General features: G+C 42.1%; 1 protein-coding gene across 1 annotated transcript; it reads left to right on the forward strand.

Annotated features, from left to right (window-relative positions):
- Window positions 1-8,033: 8,033 nt before the first annotated feature.
- Window positions 8,034-15,103, forward strand: C3ar1 (complement C3a receptor 1). Its single transcript, XM_028857834.2, is given in 3 exon segments — window positions 8,034-8,267; window positions 13,360-14,496; window positions 14,499-15,103. Coding segments are annotated over 2 exon segments (1,446 nt in total). The 5' UTR covers window positions 8,034-8,267; window positions 13,360-13,367; the 3' UTR covers window positions 14,816-15,103.
- Window positions 15,104-16,856: the final 1,753 nt, after the last annotated feature.

Below are 16,856 nucleotides of genomic sequence, written 5' to 3' on the forward strand. Positions count from 1 at the left end.
TCTGGGGTACATAAGTTCATTTCTTAGTTACCTGCTCAGACTCAAGCCTGAAATCACATACAAGAAGCTAGATGAAGTCTATTTCTAGAATTAGTTAGTACTCTACATGACCATTAATATCACAACAGAAAGTTTAAATATATATACATAAATCTTATAAATTTTGAGATAATATTTATAACTTAAGAAAAGCTTTAAAGAGTCGAAATAAAACCAAAGGATTATGAGATTAGTGGCAATAGAATAGACTCTTAATTTTGGTTTTTCTTCTGTCCTGTACCCGATGGCTTTTCTAACATGAGACAGAGATTTTGGATTTTCCTTAAACAAGTAAGCTTAGGTTTAAAGAAGGAGAAAGCCATGCTCCAACTCCAAAGCCAGCTTTAGTCTTTAATTGAATTGGGACTACAAAAAGACCACTGGCTTTATATGTCTGTAGAGAACAGTAAAGTTTGAAATAAATTACTTAGCTCTTATCTAATTGCAGGCCATAGCCAGTTAATATCTCTTAGCAATTTTTGAAAATCATTAGGAGTTCATAATTGATCTCTCCTGATTTGTACTTTCTGTGGTCGAATTATTTTGTAAACCTATCTTATATCCTAGATAATTAATAGAATCTCCTTTTTGTATTTTTTCAGGAGATATTTGTAATCCCCAACAAGGCAAAATTCTCTTTACTTCAGCAAACATTTTTTCCTAAGGTATCTGTGTGTGAATCAGCTCATAAGATATCATCCATGTAATGATAAATTATAGATTGAGGGAACTGTTTACAAATTATTTCCAGTGGCTATTGTACAAAATATTGACTCAAGGTGGGACTATTTAACATTCCTTGTGGAAGGATTTTCCACTGAAATATTTTAACAGGCTGGGAACTATTATAAGTAGGCACTGTGAAGGAAAATTTTTCTCTATCCTGTTCTTGTAAAAATAAAAAAAAGTCTTTTAAATCAGTCACTATAATAGACCATCCTTTAGGTAATAAAGAAGGCAAGAGAATTACAGGCTGTAAAGAGCCATTTGCTGGATCACCTTAAGAATAACTCTCCGATCTGTTACCATCCTCCATTTTCCAGATTTCTTTTTAATGATAAATGTAGGAGAATTCCAAGGTCTGGTCAATTCTTCAATATGTTGAGCATTTAGCTGCTCCTGTACCAGCTGTTATAATGCCTGTACTTTTTCTGATATCAAAGGCCACTGTTCCACCCAGACAGGTTTGTCAGTTAACCATTTTAAAGAAGGGCTGTTGGTACCTTTGAAAGACCACCAGCTGTTGTGCCCTGTTTATATACCTTCTGAATGGTCTGTGACTGCTCTTGATAATACCTTTTAAAAGTTCTCTTAGAAGCATTCTTTATTTTATGGTTTGTTTCTGAGATTGGAGGAATGTTAAGCTGGGTTTTCTATTGCAGCAACAAATCATGTCCCCATAAATTGATTGCTATGTTAGCCACATATGGTTTGAATTTACCTATCTCTCCTTTTGGCCCTATACACTCAACCCATCTTGTACTTTGTTTTATCTGAGATAAAGTTCCAATCCTTAGAAGTTAAGCATTTACCTCCTGAAGAGGCCAATCTGGATGCCAAAATTTGGTGAAAATATGGTTACATCTGCACTTGTGTCTACCAAACCCTCAATTTCAATACCATTTATTTCTATTTTTAACTTTTGTCTCTTGTCATTTATGGCAGTTTGCCAAAATACTTGTTTTCTTTTCTCTCCTGAAAAGTTTGTTTTGTCTAATGAAGCTGTTCTGTCATCCAGAGCAGTATGGTTTTAAACAACAGGCATTAAGTCTTTTATTTATTTATTTGTTTGGTTGGTTTTGTTTTGTTTTGTTTTTTTTAATCAGGGTTTTTCTGTGTAGCTTTGGAGCCTTTCCTGGAATTCACTCTTTAGTTCAGGCTGGCCTCAAACTCCAGAGATCCTCCTGTCTCTGCTTCCCAAGTGCTGAGATCAAAAGTGTGCACCACCACCGCCTAGCTGCATTAAGTCTTTTAATTTCTCTGTGAATGGATTTCCCCAATGCAGACAGGAAATTATTTAATCAAAATTGGCATTAGGGCTTATAAGGGGCCCCTAAGGTGTTTTCCAATGACAAAGGATTACCTTGTCTGTCCCTTGTTGATCTGCATTCATTAGTCCAATGTCAGCCTTTGCCATACCTTCTGCATAGTACAGAAGACTGGGGCCTTCTGTTTGGATTATCTCTAGAAAAACATTGTTTCTAGGAATACCTTGCCTACAATCTCTTTTCAAATAACATTGTTTGCCACAATTAAAACATCTGACATTTTGATTTTTCTTAAAATTTTTAGAAATTTCTTCTATCCAAGTATCATCCAAGTGTGAGATCCAATATTAGCGGTAGTTCGGATCCACTCATCTGTGGGTACTCATTTTGCCTTTAGAAGCCTAATCACCCTTTTGCATTCTGAATTAGCATTTTTAAAAGCTAAAGATTCAATTCATATTTGTCTAGCTTCTGGGTCTGATATCATTCTATTTACAGCTGAAGTCAATCTTTGTAAAAAAAAAAAAATCAGTGAAAGCTTCTTTTGGGTCTTGTATAATTTTAGTAAATGATTTAGTCCTCTTTCCCAACTCTATCCCAAGCATTCAAAGCTGCTGTCTGCATAAGGCCAAGGTGTGATCATCAAATCTAAACTGTCTTTGTAAATGAGCACACTGGCCTTCATTAAGGAGCTGGTCTTGGGAAATTTCCATACCTCTAGCCCTACTTCATTGTTCTATGAACTCAGCTTCCTCTCTTCACCATGTTTTTCATTGTAACTGAGGACCAACTTCCTATATTGTTGTAGCTTAATCTTTCCAGTCTTGTGAAATCATTCTGTTGCAAGTTGCCCATGAATTTAATTTCTGCTTCACAAAGGGTGACTGCATACTATAAGAAATGACTCCTTCTTTAAATCTTTTCAAATATATCATTTCTACAGGATCCAAGTTAACTTCTGCATATCCTTGGGGGTGCCTACCATCTGGTGGTTGTTCTTGTATGGTAACTGGATAAATTAAGGTTGATTTTCTAATGCTCCTCATCATTTTCATAATGCAGTGGTGTGGTAGGTTCTGCTCTAAATTCCTCTGCCTGTGTGTGAATATTTTTTTAGTTTCATAAGTAGGTCTTTCTAAGGATTGTATCATAGTCAGTTTTTCATATTTGGAACCAATATCAAACCACTTTTTAAAAAATAAAACATGAATTACCACACTGTTAATAATTATAATCAATATTATGTCGATCCCAGCCAAGTTGACTATACCTTCATTTAATTTTTCCAATTTCAAACCATTGTGGAACCATACAGAGACCTAACTCCCTGAATCATAATAATACTGTTCCCCATTCTTAATGTGGGAAAAACCTTAAAAAAAAAAAAACCTAATTCCTCCCTTAGGAATTCCCAGGTGTCTCACCAGATCTGATGATGATGACAGCAAGGGTGTATCTGTGCAAGGGTAGCCAGCTGCAGCTGCTCCAGTTTAGCCAGGGGCTGAGTTGTGAGGCAGTATCAGCAGCAGCAGAAGACTGATCAGGTGCAAGCAGGTGCTGAGGCAGCTGAGCTGACACTGTGGCGGCCCAGGGAGGGGCTCCAGGGAAAGCCTGAAACTCGCAAGGAGAGGTAGCAACCATCTGAAAAGCTGCCAGAGGGGAACATGCAGGAGACACCCATGTGATGGGAAGTGAGGGCACGGGATCACCTGAATGACAGAGTGGGCAGTGAGCAGTGATTCCTGAAGCTACAAAGCCGAAAATCTCGTGCCCCAAGTTGGACGCCAAATAAAGCATTTATTTATATTGTTCTATTATTAAATAAAACTTAGGAGCCAGATTTTGGGGTAAAAACCCAATTGACCAGAGAAGTGGTGGAGAAGTGACCTCTCCCTCTTCTTCCTTGATCCAAAAAGGGCCCATGAATCTTTCTAAGCCCCTCCCTACTACTTCCTATGTCTCTCTTTATACCTTGGGTCCTCCAAATCCTCTATGGCTAATTTTGGTCACCTAGTAGCTAGCTCTGCCCTCTGATTCAAGGTTAACATTGTTTGTAGTCTCAGGAGTGTCAGAGTGTGATCAAAATATCCCACAACAAGAAAGTGCACTCAAAAGACAGTCTTTTTGAAACTTCAGAGCCCACCCCCCAGTGGAATAACTCCTCCATCAAGGTCACACCTCTTAAATCTTCCCAAACAGCCACTAACTGGGGACCAAGTATTCAAGTGCCTGGGACTTAAAGGGAACATCTCATTTAAACCTCCACAGCATGTGAGAAGCTGGAGAAGTGGCCGAGTGGGTTCGAAGAGCACTTACTACACCATCGTGAGGACCAGAGTTTGGATGCTCGCTTCATGTCAACAGCTAGGCTCAGCCTTGTGCATGCCAATAATCCTAGCCCTAGAACATCAAGGGAGAATTGAATTCTGGGGCCTGCTAGATACCCAACCCAGATTCAGGTTCAGTGACAGACCCTGACTCACAAAGAATGAGTAGACAGTGACAGAGCCAAACACCTGATACCCAACATCTTCCTCTAGTCTCTCCAAGCACCCCCACAGGCACACACAGCTGCACACACATGCATAGGTACACACATACTTCACACACATATGTACACTCATTCTCAAATATGCATACACACCCACACAAAAATTTAAAAGAAAAAAATGTGAAATGGAAGTACATGTTTGCATTTGTATTTTATATAAATTTTGCTTATTATATTTGTATCTATTTTAAAAATAAATCAGTTATGCTGGGGACTTAAGAGCACATGTTGCTCTTAAAGAGGACCACAGTTCAATTCCTAGTATCTATACCCATCAGCTCACGACTACCTATAACTCCATTTCCACGGGGATCCGGTGTCCTCTTCTGGCCTCCTTGGGCACTTGCACTCACACGCACAAACACACAGAACCCACAAATTGAACTTAAGATAAATCTAGGGGCTGGAGAGATGCCTTAGCAGTTAGGAGCATGGGCTACTCTTGCAGAAGACTCAGGTTCAATCAGCCCCCAGCATTCACATAGTGGCTCACCGCTCTGTAACTCTAGTTATAACTATAACTAGAGTCTATGACTCCACAGGACTCACTGCCCTCTTCTGTCCTCTGTGGACTCCAGATATACAAGCGGTGCACAAACATGCATGCAGACAAAACAATCAAACACATAAAATAAAATTTACATTTAAAAGTTTAAATAAAATGAATCTTTTAAAAAATTGGTGTTTAGAAACTTTAGTTTCTACTTTAATCCTTCTAATTTAATGTTTGACCATGGTAATGAATTGTCTCAACAATATATATTTTATGTGACTATATACGTACATGTATGAATATCTACATACTATAATCCTACTTTTGTATGCTTTCTGAATACCTTCATTATTCAATGTTTCCAAATCCTGGAGGGGAAAACACACACACACACACACACACAAAATAAATAAATAAATAGATAAATAGATTGATTAATTAAGTAATGAAACTGTATACATTGTATATGAATATGGAAGTAAGTTCTGACATGTTCAGTGGAAGATCAAGCCATAAAAATCACACATCAATTATGTTACATTTTGTTCAAAACTATTTTTTGTGCCAGGCAATGGTGGCGCATGCCTTTAATCCCAGTACTCAGGGAGGCAGAGCCAGGCGATCTCTGTGAGTTCAAGACCAGCCTGGACTACCAAGTGAGTTCCAGGAAAGGCACAAAGCTACACAGAGAAACCCTGTCTCGAAAAACAAAAACAAAAGTAATAACTTAATGGGTATTATTCAACTCTTGTCCTTTTTTTTTTTTTTTTTTTTTTTTTTAAGATTTTCTAACTCAGACATCCCAGATTATTTGATTACAAACAAAGAAAGGAGGCTGTAGCTCGAGTTTTTTCTGCCTTGCCCACAGTCAGGACAAACCTCTGCCACCCGCCAGTCCCACAGCCGCTCAGACCCAACCAAGTAAACACAGAGACTTATTTTGCTTTCAAACTGTAGGGCCGTGGCAGGCTTCTTGCTAACTGTTCCTTTATCTTAAATTAATCCATTTCTACAAATCTATACCTCGCCACGTGGCTGGTGGCTTATCGGCGTCTTCACAGGCTGCTGGTCATGGCGGCGGCTGCAGCATCTCTGGTCATGGCGGCGGCTGCAGCATCTCTGGTCATTGCGGCGGCTGCAGCAAGTCCTTCTGCCCTCCTGTCCCTTTTTATTTCTCCTCTCTGTTAGTCCCGCCTATCTTTCCTGCCTAGCCACGGCCGGCCGATCAGGTTTTATTTATTAACCAATCAGAACAACTTGACATACAGACCATCCCCCAGCACAGCCAAGTGCAGACCATCTCAAACACCTGCACTCAGGCCCATGGTCCTAATCATCCTCTATACGGACCTGCTGGGTAACGCCACAAGGAACCCAAGAAGGGCTCCCACAGGACATACAGAACATCCCACAGCAGGAGGCAAAGTTGCTTTCTGGATGAGCTGATCAGTGTGGACTGGAGCCTTTGTCACAGACAATGATAGTAAGAAGGCTTTGTCTGTCTGTCTGTCTGTCTGAGTAGGTATCTCACTTGTGATCCTCCTGCCTCAGCATCCCAAGCGCCTGTTTTACAGATGTGGGTCACCCTGTCTGGTTGATGGGAAAGAATTCTTTGCAGAAGGAGTGCTCTAGGAACTTTATCTGCACCTGATGAAATGCAGCCTGTGCCCTCCGGCTAGGCCGCCAGGAGCCGGCTGCACTCTTACCCTGGCCTGGGGCCCAGTTCCTCCCACACATAGCATCTGTCACCTGCTGCTGCTGGTGTGAGCCCTGCAATCTCTCGAGGGCTTGTTTACGTCTCACTTCTCATTTTTTCCCAGATCGCCCCCAGATGAACATATCCACACCCCTTGCAGCCCATTTTATTTCTATTTACATGCAAAGTATGTTTGTATTATAGGGGGGTGTGTATGCGTGTGTGTGTGTGTGTGTGTGTGTGTGTGTGTGTGTGTGTGCGTGCGCACACGCGCGCGCAGAGATTAGAACTCAGCTTAACTCATTCTGATTCTGGTATAGCATAGTTTATTATCCACATATCAAACATTAAAGAGATACTATCTCTCTTTTATGTAATTAATTAATTAATTCGATTGATTACATGTATTTTTACAGTATTCCTCCCCAAACCCCCGACCCCAACTCAGTCATCTTTTTTTGTTAAATGTGTTCTTATTTGTTCTTTAACAAACACATATGTATGCAATGTATCTTGATCATAACCACTCCCATCCACCCCCACCACCCCCACACACACTTTCTTGTTCCTGTGCTGGGATTAAACATAGTAGGCAAGTGGTCGCCGCTGAACTACATCCCGAGACCTTTAATTACTTTTTATTTTGAGATAAGATCTTGATAACATCCTCAAGTTGGCCTTAAAAATCACTCTAGAGGCTGGGAAGATATATATATATATATGCAGACAACACTCTTTTTTTTTTTTTTTTTTTTTTTTTTTTTTTTGGTTTTTCGAGACAGGGTTTCTCTGTGTAGCTTTGCGCCTTTCCTGGAGCTCACTTGGAAGCCCAGGCTGGCCTCGAACTCACAGAGATCCGCCTGGCTCTGCCTCCCGAGTGCTGGGATTAAAGGCGTGCGCCACCACCGCCCGGCGCAGACAACACTCTTACACATAAAATAAATCTTTTAAACACCTCACTCCATGGGGCTGGAGAGACGGCTCAGAAGTTAAAAACACTTTTTGCTCTGGCAGAGGACCCTGGGTTCCCAGCACCCACGTCAGGTTCCAGCCCCAACGGATCTAGCCTCCTCTTCTGCCTTCTGCGAGCACCCATAAACACGTGGCACACACATACATAAAAATGAATTTAAAAGGAAAAACAAAAACTTTACTCTGTAGCCCAGGCAGGCCTGGAAATTTCTCGCTTCCTGCCTCAGCATTCTGGTAGCTAGGACGACAGGATCTGGCAGAGAACATCTGCATTCCACTCCCTCCTCTGTCCTTCTGCTTTTCTTATCTAAACCGCCTAAGTTGAAGATGTGACTCACAGAGAGGCCCTTCCTGGGCAGTCTGATAGCCGTCTAGATCCCGAGTTCCCTTTACCACAGGGAAAGTCGGCGCTCAGCAACTTGTCCAATAGACTGCATGACTTCGTCTCAGCTAAGCGTGGGGAGCAGATAGGATTTGTGGGTGACCTGCAGATCAGCACTGGAGCCCTGTTTCATCTCAGTGTGTTCGGTAAGAAACCCTAGATGAACCTGATAGCTTGTGCTTTGCTTAGCCCGCTGTATACTATTCATGAACAATGTTTTGAGTTCATTATCTTCTATGTCCTCCTAGTCTTTCCCCGAGAAAGACTTTTTATTATTAGAGAGTCTTGACCATGTAGTCTTGGCTGGCCTGGAACTCACTACACAGACCAGGCTAGCCTTCGACTCCCAGAGATGTATGTATATCCTGCCTCTGCCTCCTGAGTGCTGGGATTAAAGGCGTGCACCATCATGCCCGGCTCTCGCCCTAACTTTTATTTCTCCTGTTTATTCCCATGTCTGTTTTTCTTTTTTTCTAAGTACTATGCATTCCTTCTTTTAATATGTTCATTCTGAAAATAATAATGAATATTTATGTCATTTATCCCCTTTCATAAAATGACTGTTTCTCCTGATCTCTGATTCTGTTTGTTCCCATTAGCTTTGTTCTCCAATCACTGATCACAGGTATGCACATTATTCATGTGTATATGTATATGTATATGTATATGTATATGTATATGTATATGTATATACCCATATGCGGATCCCCGTCTGTCTCTCCCTCTGAATTTCAAGTCTCTGAGCTCTTCCCTCACACTGCTGTTTCTATCATTCTATAATTAGTATTTGATTTGAGAATCTGCTTTTCTTTACTCATCACAGATAAACTTTAGTCCCAGGATTTTACCTATCTTTTTAATTACTACTGGCTAACTCAATACTAAAATCTTAAAAAATAACTAATAATCTTAAACATAAAGGTAGGGGTTTTTTTGTTTGTTTGTTTTTGTTTTCTCAAAATTTGGGGAAATATGAACTGTGATCTTGCTCTGGGTGACTTTTTAAGGCCTGGCTTGCATACACTTTCAAAGCAGATCATTTGTGATATTTAAAGTATAACTCACAGTGTAAAACTCAGTTTCTCTTATCCTGTGGTCTTGTTCTTTTCAACTTCTATTATTTGAAGTTGCCCTGTCTACTTCATTATCAAGTTCCCCTTTGTGATTCTTGTAATAAACAGAACATTGGCCTAATAGTCACTGGATGAAGGGCCGGGGGCTCCTCCCAGCTGTGATTGTGTGAAGGCCACACAATCCTCTGAGTTTCAGCATCAAAAACTGCAAAGTGAGCAGAGATGATTTCTGTGTGTTCTCGTGTTCCTAGCAATCTCTGGCTGTTTTTCTCTCAATATCTCTGGATCCTGTACACCAACATTGGGATGGCACAGTAGATCAGCACTCCTGCCAATCACCTTAGGAACTGGGAGGATTTGGGGATCTAAGTAGAAAAAGACAGATAGGAGGAAGGGAATCATTTCTCCCTTCTTCATTTTGTTGACTTGTTGTTTTAACTTCCGCTTCTCGTGTAAGACCTTGCACGCGTCAAACTTTGTTAAGCTCAGCAGAATCACTTCCAAATGTCTGAGCTTCCATTTTAAAAAAAAAAATGTCGAGTGTTCTTATATTCAGTAATAATTGGGAATTTACTGGGAGTGATGTTGTTCATCTATGGAGCATAATTCCATTTGAGTTCTCATTTTAAAAGCTGTATTTCAAAATTAACAGCTCAGTGTTAGTCAAACTAAGCAGATCATGAGGCTGTATTTTGAAATGATATATTAAAATTATATTAAATGGTATATTTTGTTTTAGTATATAAAAACAACTTTGCACTGATTAAAAGGTAGAAATTTTTTTTTAATTGGGAATTTAAAAACAAAACAGAAATTAGAAGAGACAGTATAGGATTTAAGGAAGTCATCTGGGTAAAAATGAAAAGGCTAAGAACTAAAATTTTAAATGTAATTAAAAATGAAAAAATTGAAACCTGAGAAGTAATCCTTCTCCTGGTCATGGTGGTGCATGCTGTGTAATCCCAACATTTGGTAGATGGAAGCAAAAGATCTCCAGTTTGAGGCCAGCCTGGGCTTTATGATCAGGCTTCATCTCGGGGAAAAGCCAAAAGAAAAGAAGTGACCACTCACCCATATGGTAAACCCCGTGGAAAAGGCATTTATAAACCTATGGTGGCATTACCACCACCCAGTTTAGGGCCACTGTAAGAATTACAACGTAAGATAAAATATGCCACCTCACAGTGCACATCAAAAAAGACTCAACCACACACTCAAACAGGCATATGCACGTGTGGGTGTGCACACGTGCAAGGAAGAGACTGAAGAATCTTCAAGGGATTATAAAAAAAATATTTCAGATAGAATGCATTGATCTTAGCCTTGAAGAGTAAGTATTTTAACAAATAGAAATTTAGTGTAGAGGACAGAAGAAGCCATACAAGGGGACAATTCTAAACGGAAGTCATTAGCCCCGTTTAGAAATGTTTATAAAATGGCAATAATTGGGAGGATGTCACATAGACCAGGAGGAGAGACTGCTAAGAACTGCGTTGTGGAAGACAGAGAAATCGGTTGGGTTTGAGTTCTCGATGCAATTTTAGCAAAGTAATAGGAGCAGAAGACAAAATAAACCCAAACCTCAAAGAAGAGAGCTAAGAATGATAATTCAAGCCAGGGAAGATGGTGCACACCTTTGAACCCAGCTCTCAGGAAGCAGAGGCAGGTAGATCCCTGAGTTTGAGGCTAGCCAGATCTAGAGTGAGTTCCAGGACAGTCGGGGCTACACAAAGAAAGCCTGTCTCAAGCAAACAAGCAAAACAGAATAATAAGCCCTCAAACAAGCTGTCGGCCTTGAAAGAGAAGCTGTGTTAAAGGTAAGTTCCAACACCACACTGGGTGGTGGTGGCACAGGCCTTTAACCCCAGTACTCCGGGAGGCTGAGACAGGCGGATCTCTATGAGTTCGAGGCCAGTCTGGTCTACAGAGCAAGTTCTAGGACAGGCTTCAAAGCTACAAAGAAACCCTGTCTTGAAAAAAACAACAAAAAACCCCAAACAAACCAAAAGAACCAACACCCTAATGGGTAATATGGTCACAGCTTAGATCACTGTGGAGAAACCACTTATGAAAGATATTTAGGGGCTTGAGAGATGGCTCAGGGGTTAAGAGCACTGGCTGCTCTGCCAGAGGACCTGGGTTCAATTCCCAGCAACCACATGGCAGCTCACAACTGTCTGTAACTCCAATTCCAGGGAACCCTATACCCTCTTCTGCTCCACAGGATCACGAATGCATGTGGGGCACATAAGCTCACACGACCACACACACAAACACATAAAAATAAAAGACTGACTAAATAATTAAAAACATGAAAACTTAAAAAAAAAAAAAAAGGTATTTAGGGAGAAAATTGGAAAATAATTGGATAAAAACTTGGTATTCCTTAAATTAAATCTTCCTGTGCGATGTGGGGACTTAACTGAAACAGTAAGTCTAGAAAGTGCTCTGCGCTGTGTCTGTAACTGCTGTCCTGGGTGGCTTTCTCTCAACCCGACACAAGCTAGAGTTATCTGGAAAGAGGAACTTCAGTTGAGAAAATGTCCCCATCAGATTGGCCTGTGGACAACTCCTTGGGCATTGTGTTGATTACCGCCGATGTGGGAGGGTCCAGTCCACTGCCTGCACTGGGCAGAGAGATGGTCCTGGAACGAATAAGGAAACAGGGTGAGCAGCCGTGAGAAGAAAGCAGTAAATAGCTTTCCTCTGGGCTGCTCAGTCACGGCCTCCAGGCCCCCCGGCCTTGGCTTCCCTCACTGGACTCTGACCTGGACTTTGTAAAAAATAAACCCTTTCCTCTCCAAGTTGCTTTCGGTTTTATTGCAGCAATAGAAAACAGAGAAATATAGCTGTAGAGAATTTAAATGCCCTAAAGGTAGAAGCACTCCAAATGTCTATTGTTAGATTTCTAGATAAATAAAATATGCTACACACACATTGGAATATCGACAGGCTCTTACCATGCAGCCCACACGGACTTTGAACTGATGGCGATCCTTACGCCTTGTGACTGAGTGCTAGGATTAAGAGGTAGTCACCAAGAGGCATCCCTAGCCTTTAAGAGAAAATCCTGACACATCTCCTACTTGGAGGACATTGTGACAAGTGAAAGGACATTAAAAAGAGCTGGGCATTTTGACTCTTGCCTGTACTCTCACTACTTGGGAGGCTTAGGCAGGTTGCTGCAAGTTCGGGGATGGCCTGGGTTATGGACTGAAACCTTGTGGTTGTCACTCACACACACACACACACACACACACACACACACACTAAATAAGTAAATAATTGAAATGACAATATGCAAAGTTCAACGTTTAATATTGCTGTCTGTCGTCAGTGTGGTGAAGCTTTCTAAATATCCTCTGATGAAGCCGGGCGGTGGTGGCGCACGCCTTTAATCCCAGCACTCGGGAGGCAGAGGAAGGCAGATCTCTGTGAGTTCGAGGCCAGCCTGGTCTACAGAGTGAGTTCCAGGAAAGGCGCAAAGCTACACAGAGAAACCCTGTCTCGAAAAACCAAAAAAAAAAAAAAAAAAAAAAAAAAAAAAAAAAAAAAAAAAAAAAAGTCCTCTGATGACTTCAGTTTAGGGAGAGTCCACCTAGAAGTCCTTGTCCATTTAGACATCTGTTCAGTGTTAGCAGCGGACACTGAGTGAAGAAAGAAGCCATGGAAATGAGGAACGTCCCAGCTCTCAGAAGTCAGACAGGAGGATCAGGGGGTCAAGTCAGTTTACTCCACAATACAGCCAGTTGGAAGGCAGCCAGCCTGGGCAACATGCAGATCCTGTGCCAAAAAGCCCAGGGGTGAGGCTGTAGCTCAGTAGAGTGCTGCCCAGCAGGTGCCGGCCCTAGGCTTGAATTTCAGCACTGGAAAAAAACAACAACAGCAAAAAACACAGGGGGTATAACAAAAAAAGGGGGAGGGAGGGGAGATATGAGTTGATATGAACTCCCAAATGAAGTTACCTTTTTGATACACATTTAACTCAGCATCCTAGATTTTAAACTATCAGAGAATGATGTTGTGTGTCTATTCTGGTGAAGGAATGCAAACCAGACTCCTGAGAGCCTCTGGCAATGAGAGGCTGCATCACCACAGAAGGCTCCTAACAGTACCTATTTTTATAGTTACTACAAGCTTTAACATTTTCTTCATCTTTTTGCAGGTTTAGCAATGGAGTCCTCCTCTGCTGACACCAATTCAACTGCCGCATACTCACCACCTCTGTTTAAACCCCAAGACATTATCTCCATGGTCATCCTCATCCTCACTTGCCTACTGGGACTGCCAGGCAATGGGCTGGTGCTGTGGGTGGCTGGCCTAAAGATGAAGCGGACCGTGAACACAGTTTGGTTTCTCCATCTCACCCTGGCCGACTTCCTCTGCTGCCTCTCCTTACCCTTCTCCCTGGCTCACCTGATTCTCCAAGGACACTGGCCCTATGGCTTGTTCCTATGCAAACTTATCCCATCCATCATCATCCTCAACATGTTTGCCAGTGTCTTCCTGCTCACCGCCATTAGCCTGGACCGCTGTCTGATGGTGCACAAGCCAATCTGGTGCCAGAACCATCGGAATGTGAGAACGGCCTTCGCCATCTGTGCATGTGTCTGGGTGGTGGCCTTTGTGATGTGTGTACCAGTATTTGTATACCGAGAAGTGATCAGTATAGACGATCGTACTCTATGTACCTATCATGTTGATTCCCACAGGCCCTTTGATTATGGGGACTACATGTACGACATAGATCTCCCAGAAAGCAATTCTACTCACAACTCCAGTGCTCAGCTAACAGGACAAATGGATGACAGGCCTTCCTCTACACAAATAGGTGATCACCTTTGGACAGCTGTCACCAGCCTCCAGTCACAAACATTCCAAAGATCTTCTGAAGATCCACTCCCTCTAGATTCAGCAAGACTATCTAGTCAACCATCCCATTACAGTGTAAAAGCTCCCGGTGTGCTCATAGCTGCCACACCCAGTGGGTTTCCTGTTGAAGATCACAGAACCAACACACAGAACCCCGACGCTTTTCTCTCTGCTCATATACAGATTTCCCCTCCTGCTTCTGGCAGTTATGCATCTCACCCTGAGCAGTCACAAGGTTTCCAAGATGACTATTTCGCCCAGTCCACGTATAACAATCATGCACTAACACCTCTGGAGGCAATGACCATCACAAGGCTGGTGGTGGGCTTCCTGGTGCCCCTTTTTATCATGGTGGCTTGTTACAGCCTCATTGTCTTCCGAATGCGAAAAACCAACTTCACCAAGTCTCGGAGCAAAACCTTTCGGGTGGCCTGGTGGTGGTGACTGTCTTTTTTGTCTGCTGGACACCATACCATATTGTTGGAGTCCTTTTATTGATTGATGACCTAGGAACTCCTTTGAGGCAAGCTGTGTTATCTTGGGACAACATGTCCATTGCTTTAGCATCTGCCAATAGTTGCTTCAACCCCTTCCTTTACGCCCTTTTGGGGAAAGACTTTAGGAAGAAAGCAAGACAGTCCATAAAGGGCATTCTGGAGGCAGCCTTCAGCGAAGAGCTCACACACTCTACCAGCTGTACCCAGGACAAAGCCTCTTCAAAAAGAAACAATATGAGTACAGATGTGTGAAGATGTGGAGCTGGAGACCTAAGCATGGTGAGCAGGGAACTTTAGACAATCTGGTGGCCCTCGGAGAGGGGTCTCTGACTATTGACATAACATCATTTGCAAACATTAAAGATGCAAATTTCCAAGTCCCATCCCAGGCTTCTTGACTCAGAATCTCTGGCCCACGGGGACTAGTGTTTTAACAGGGCCCTCTTGTTTCTGATTAACATTAAGTTCTACAGTCATTTGGCTTAGTCTGCTTCTATCCCTAAGCCGTGTGAGATAAATAACTTACCCATCTGTTTTCAATTTTAATCTTTTTTCCTTAGCATCATCTAAATCATCTTTTAGTTTGCACAGAAGGCTGCTTTTATTGTCCTGAGTGAAAGACATTCATTTATTGTACAGCTTTATGGTGGTGATGGTTTTAAGTGGAGAAAAATAAAAGACACACTAAAGAAAAGGCCCATGAAAGCAAGTAGTGATGAGGTAGAGACTGGAACAGAATACAGTGCCAAATGCTTGCTACTGGAAGCATCCTCGGATAATTCCAGGTGCCCATGATTACCCCTAAATGAGCACAGACGCACACGAACACTTTCCTACTCCTGGAGTGTTTTGGAAGCTGTGGTTTGGAGTATGTATTCCGCCTGTTCATAGAGCCATCTATGTCCCGTTTTTTTTTTTGGTTTTTCCAGACAGGGTTTCTCTGTGTAGCTTTGCGCCTTTCTGGAGCTCACTTGGTAGCCAGGCTGGCTCGAACTCACAGAGATCGCTGGCTCTGCCTCCCGAGTGCTGGGATTAAAGGCGTGCGCCACCAACGCCCGGCTATGTCCCGTTTTTTGGGTTTGTTTTTTTTTTGAGTGTTTTTTTGTTTTTTTTTCTTTTCTTTTTTTTTTTTTTTTTTTTTTTTTGGTTTTTTGAGACAGGGTTTCTCTGTGTAGCTTTGCGCCTTTCCTGGAACTTACTTGGTAGCCCAGGCTAGCCTCGAACTCACAGAGATCCACCTGGCTCTGCCTCCCAAGTGCTGGGATTAAAGGCATGCACCACCACCGCCTGGCTTGTTTTTGTTTTTTCAAGACAGGGTTTCTCTGTGTAACTATGGCTGTCCTGGAACTCACTCTCTGGACCAGGCTGGCCTCGAACTCAAGAGATCCACCTGCCTCTGCCTCCTGAGTGCTGGGATTTAAAGGTGTGTGCTACCATGGCCCTCAATGTCCCATTTCTTAAACTCCTGAATTCCCTTTGTTTTCCGCACAGGGTCTTTCTGTCTCCTGCTGGGGATGGGGGTAAACAGCACTGTGCCTGGCCCCCCTTTCTCCGTCTTCCACGTTAGACTTTGAGCCTCACATAGAATAAAGCAGTGTTCTAAAGATGCTTTTCTCCTCACCCCAAACTCAACAGAAGGAGAGGTGAAGGGCGGAACTGTCATTCTTCACCTCACTCTGAGGTCACTGCCCTCTGATGACAATACCATCAAAAGGTTTGAAACACGAGCCTAGGTATCTTGTATGACAAAAGTGCTAGGCACACTCTCTTTGGGATTTTTTTTCCAATTAATGTTTATCTGGACCATGGTATTATAACGTAATATACGCACCCAATTGTAAAGGAATTAACGAATAATGAAATGCAAAGGCCTCTTTCTCCAGTGCCCTCTTACTTCAGGAGAGCACCTTTGCAAGAATGGGAACTGTTTATTCTGACATTTACCACGATATGCCTAAGTCTTGTGCTTACACTGCTGTTTTTCATAGACAGGATAAAAATGTTTATTTTGAAACATGAGTATTTTATCCACTTTCATATTTTCATCAACATCCCAGTGTTGATCAGTGAATATCATACTTTCATTTGTCCATGACTGTTCTTTTTCTTTCACTTTTTGTTGCTAGATTGTGTTTGCTTTAGAACCAGGGTCTCTCTAGGTAGCACAGGCTAGCCTCAGACTCACAGGTCTCTTGCTACAGCACTAGACGGGAGCACCAGCACCTCCAGCTGACGACACAATTTTCTTACCCATACATTTTGATAACATACTGCTTTTCTTCTGTCCTTTCAG

The sequence above is a fragment of the Peromyscus leucopus genome, chromosome 3 (genome assembly GCF_004664715.2).
Source record: "Peromyscus leucopus breed LL Stock chromosome 3, UCI_PerLeu_2.1, whole genome shotgun sequence".
Classification (NCBI taxonomy): Eukaryota; Metazoa; Chordata; class Mammalia; order Rodentia; family Cricetidae; genus Peromyscus; species Peromyscus leucopus.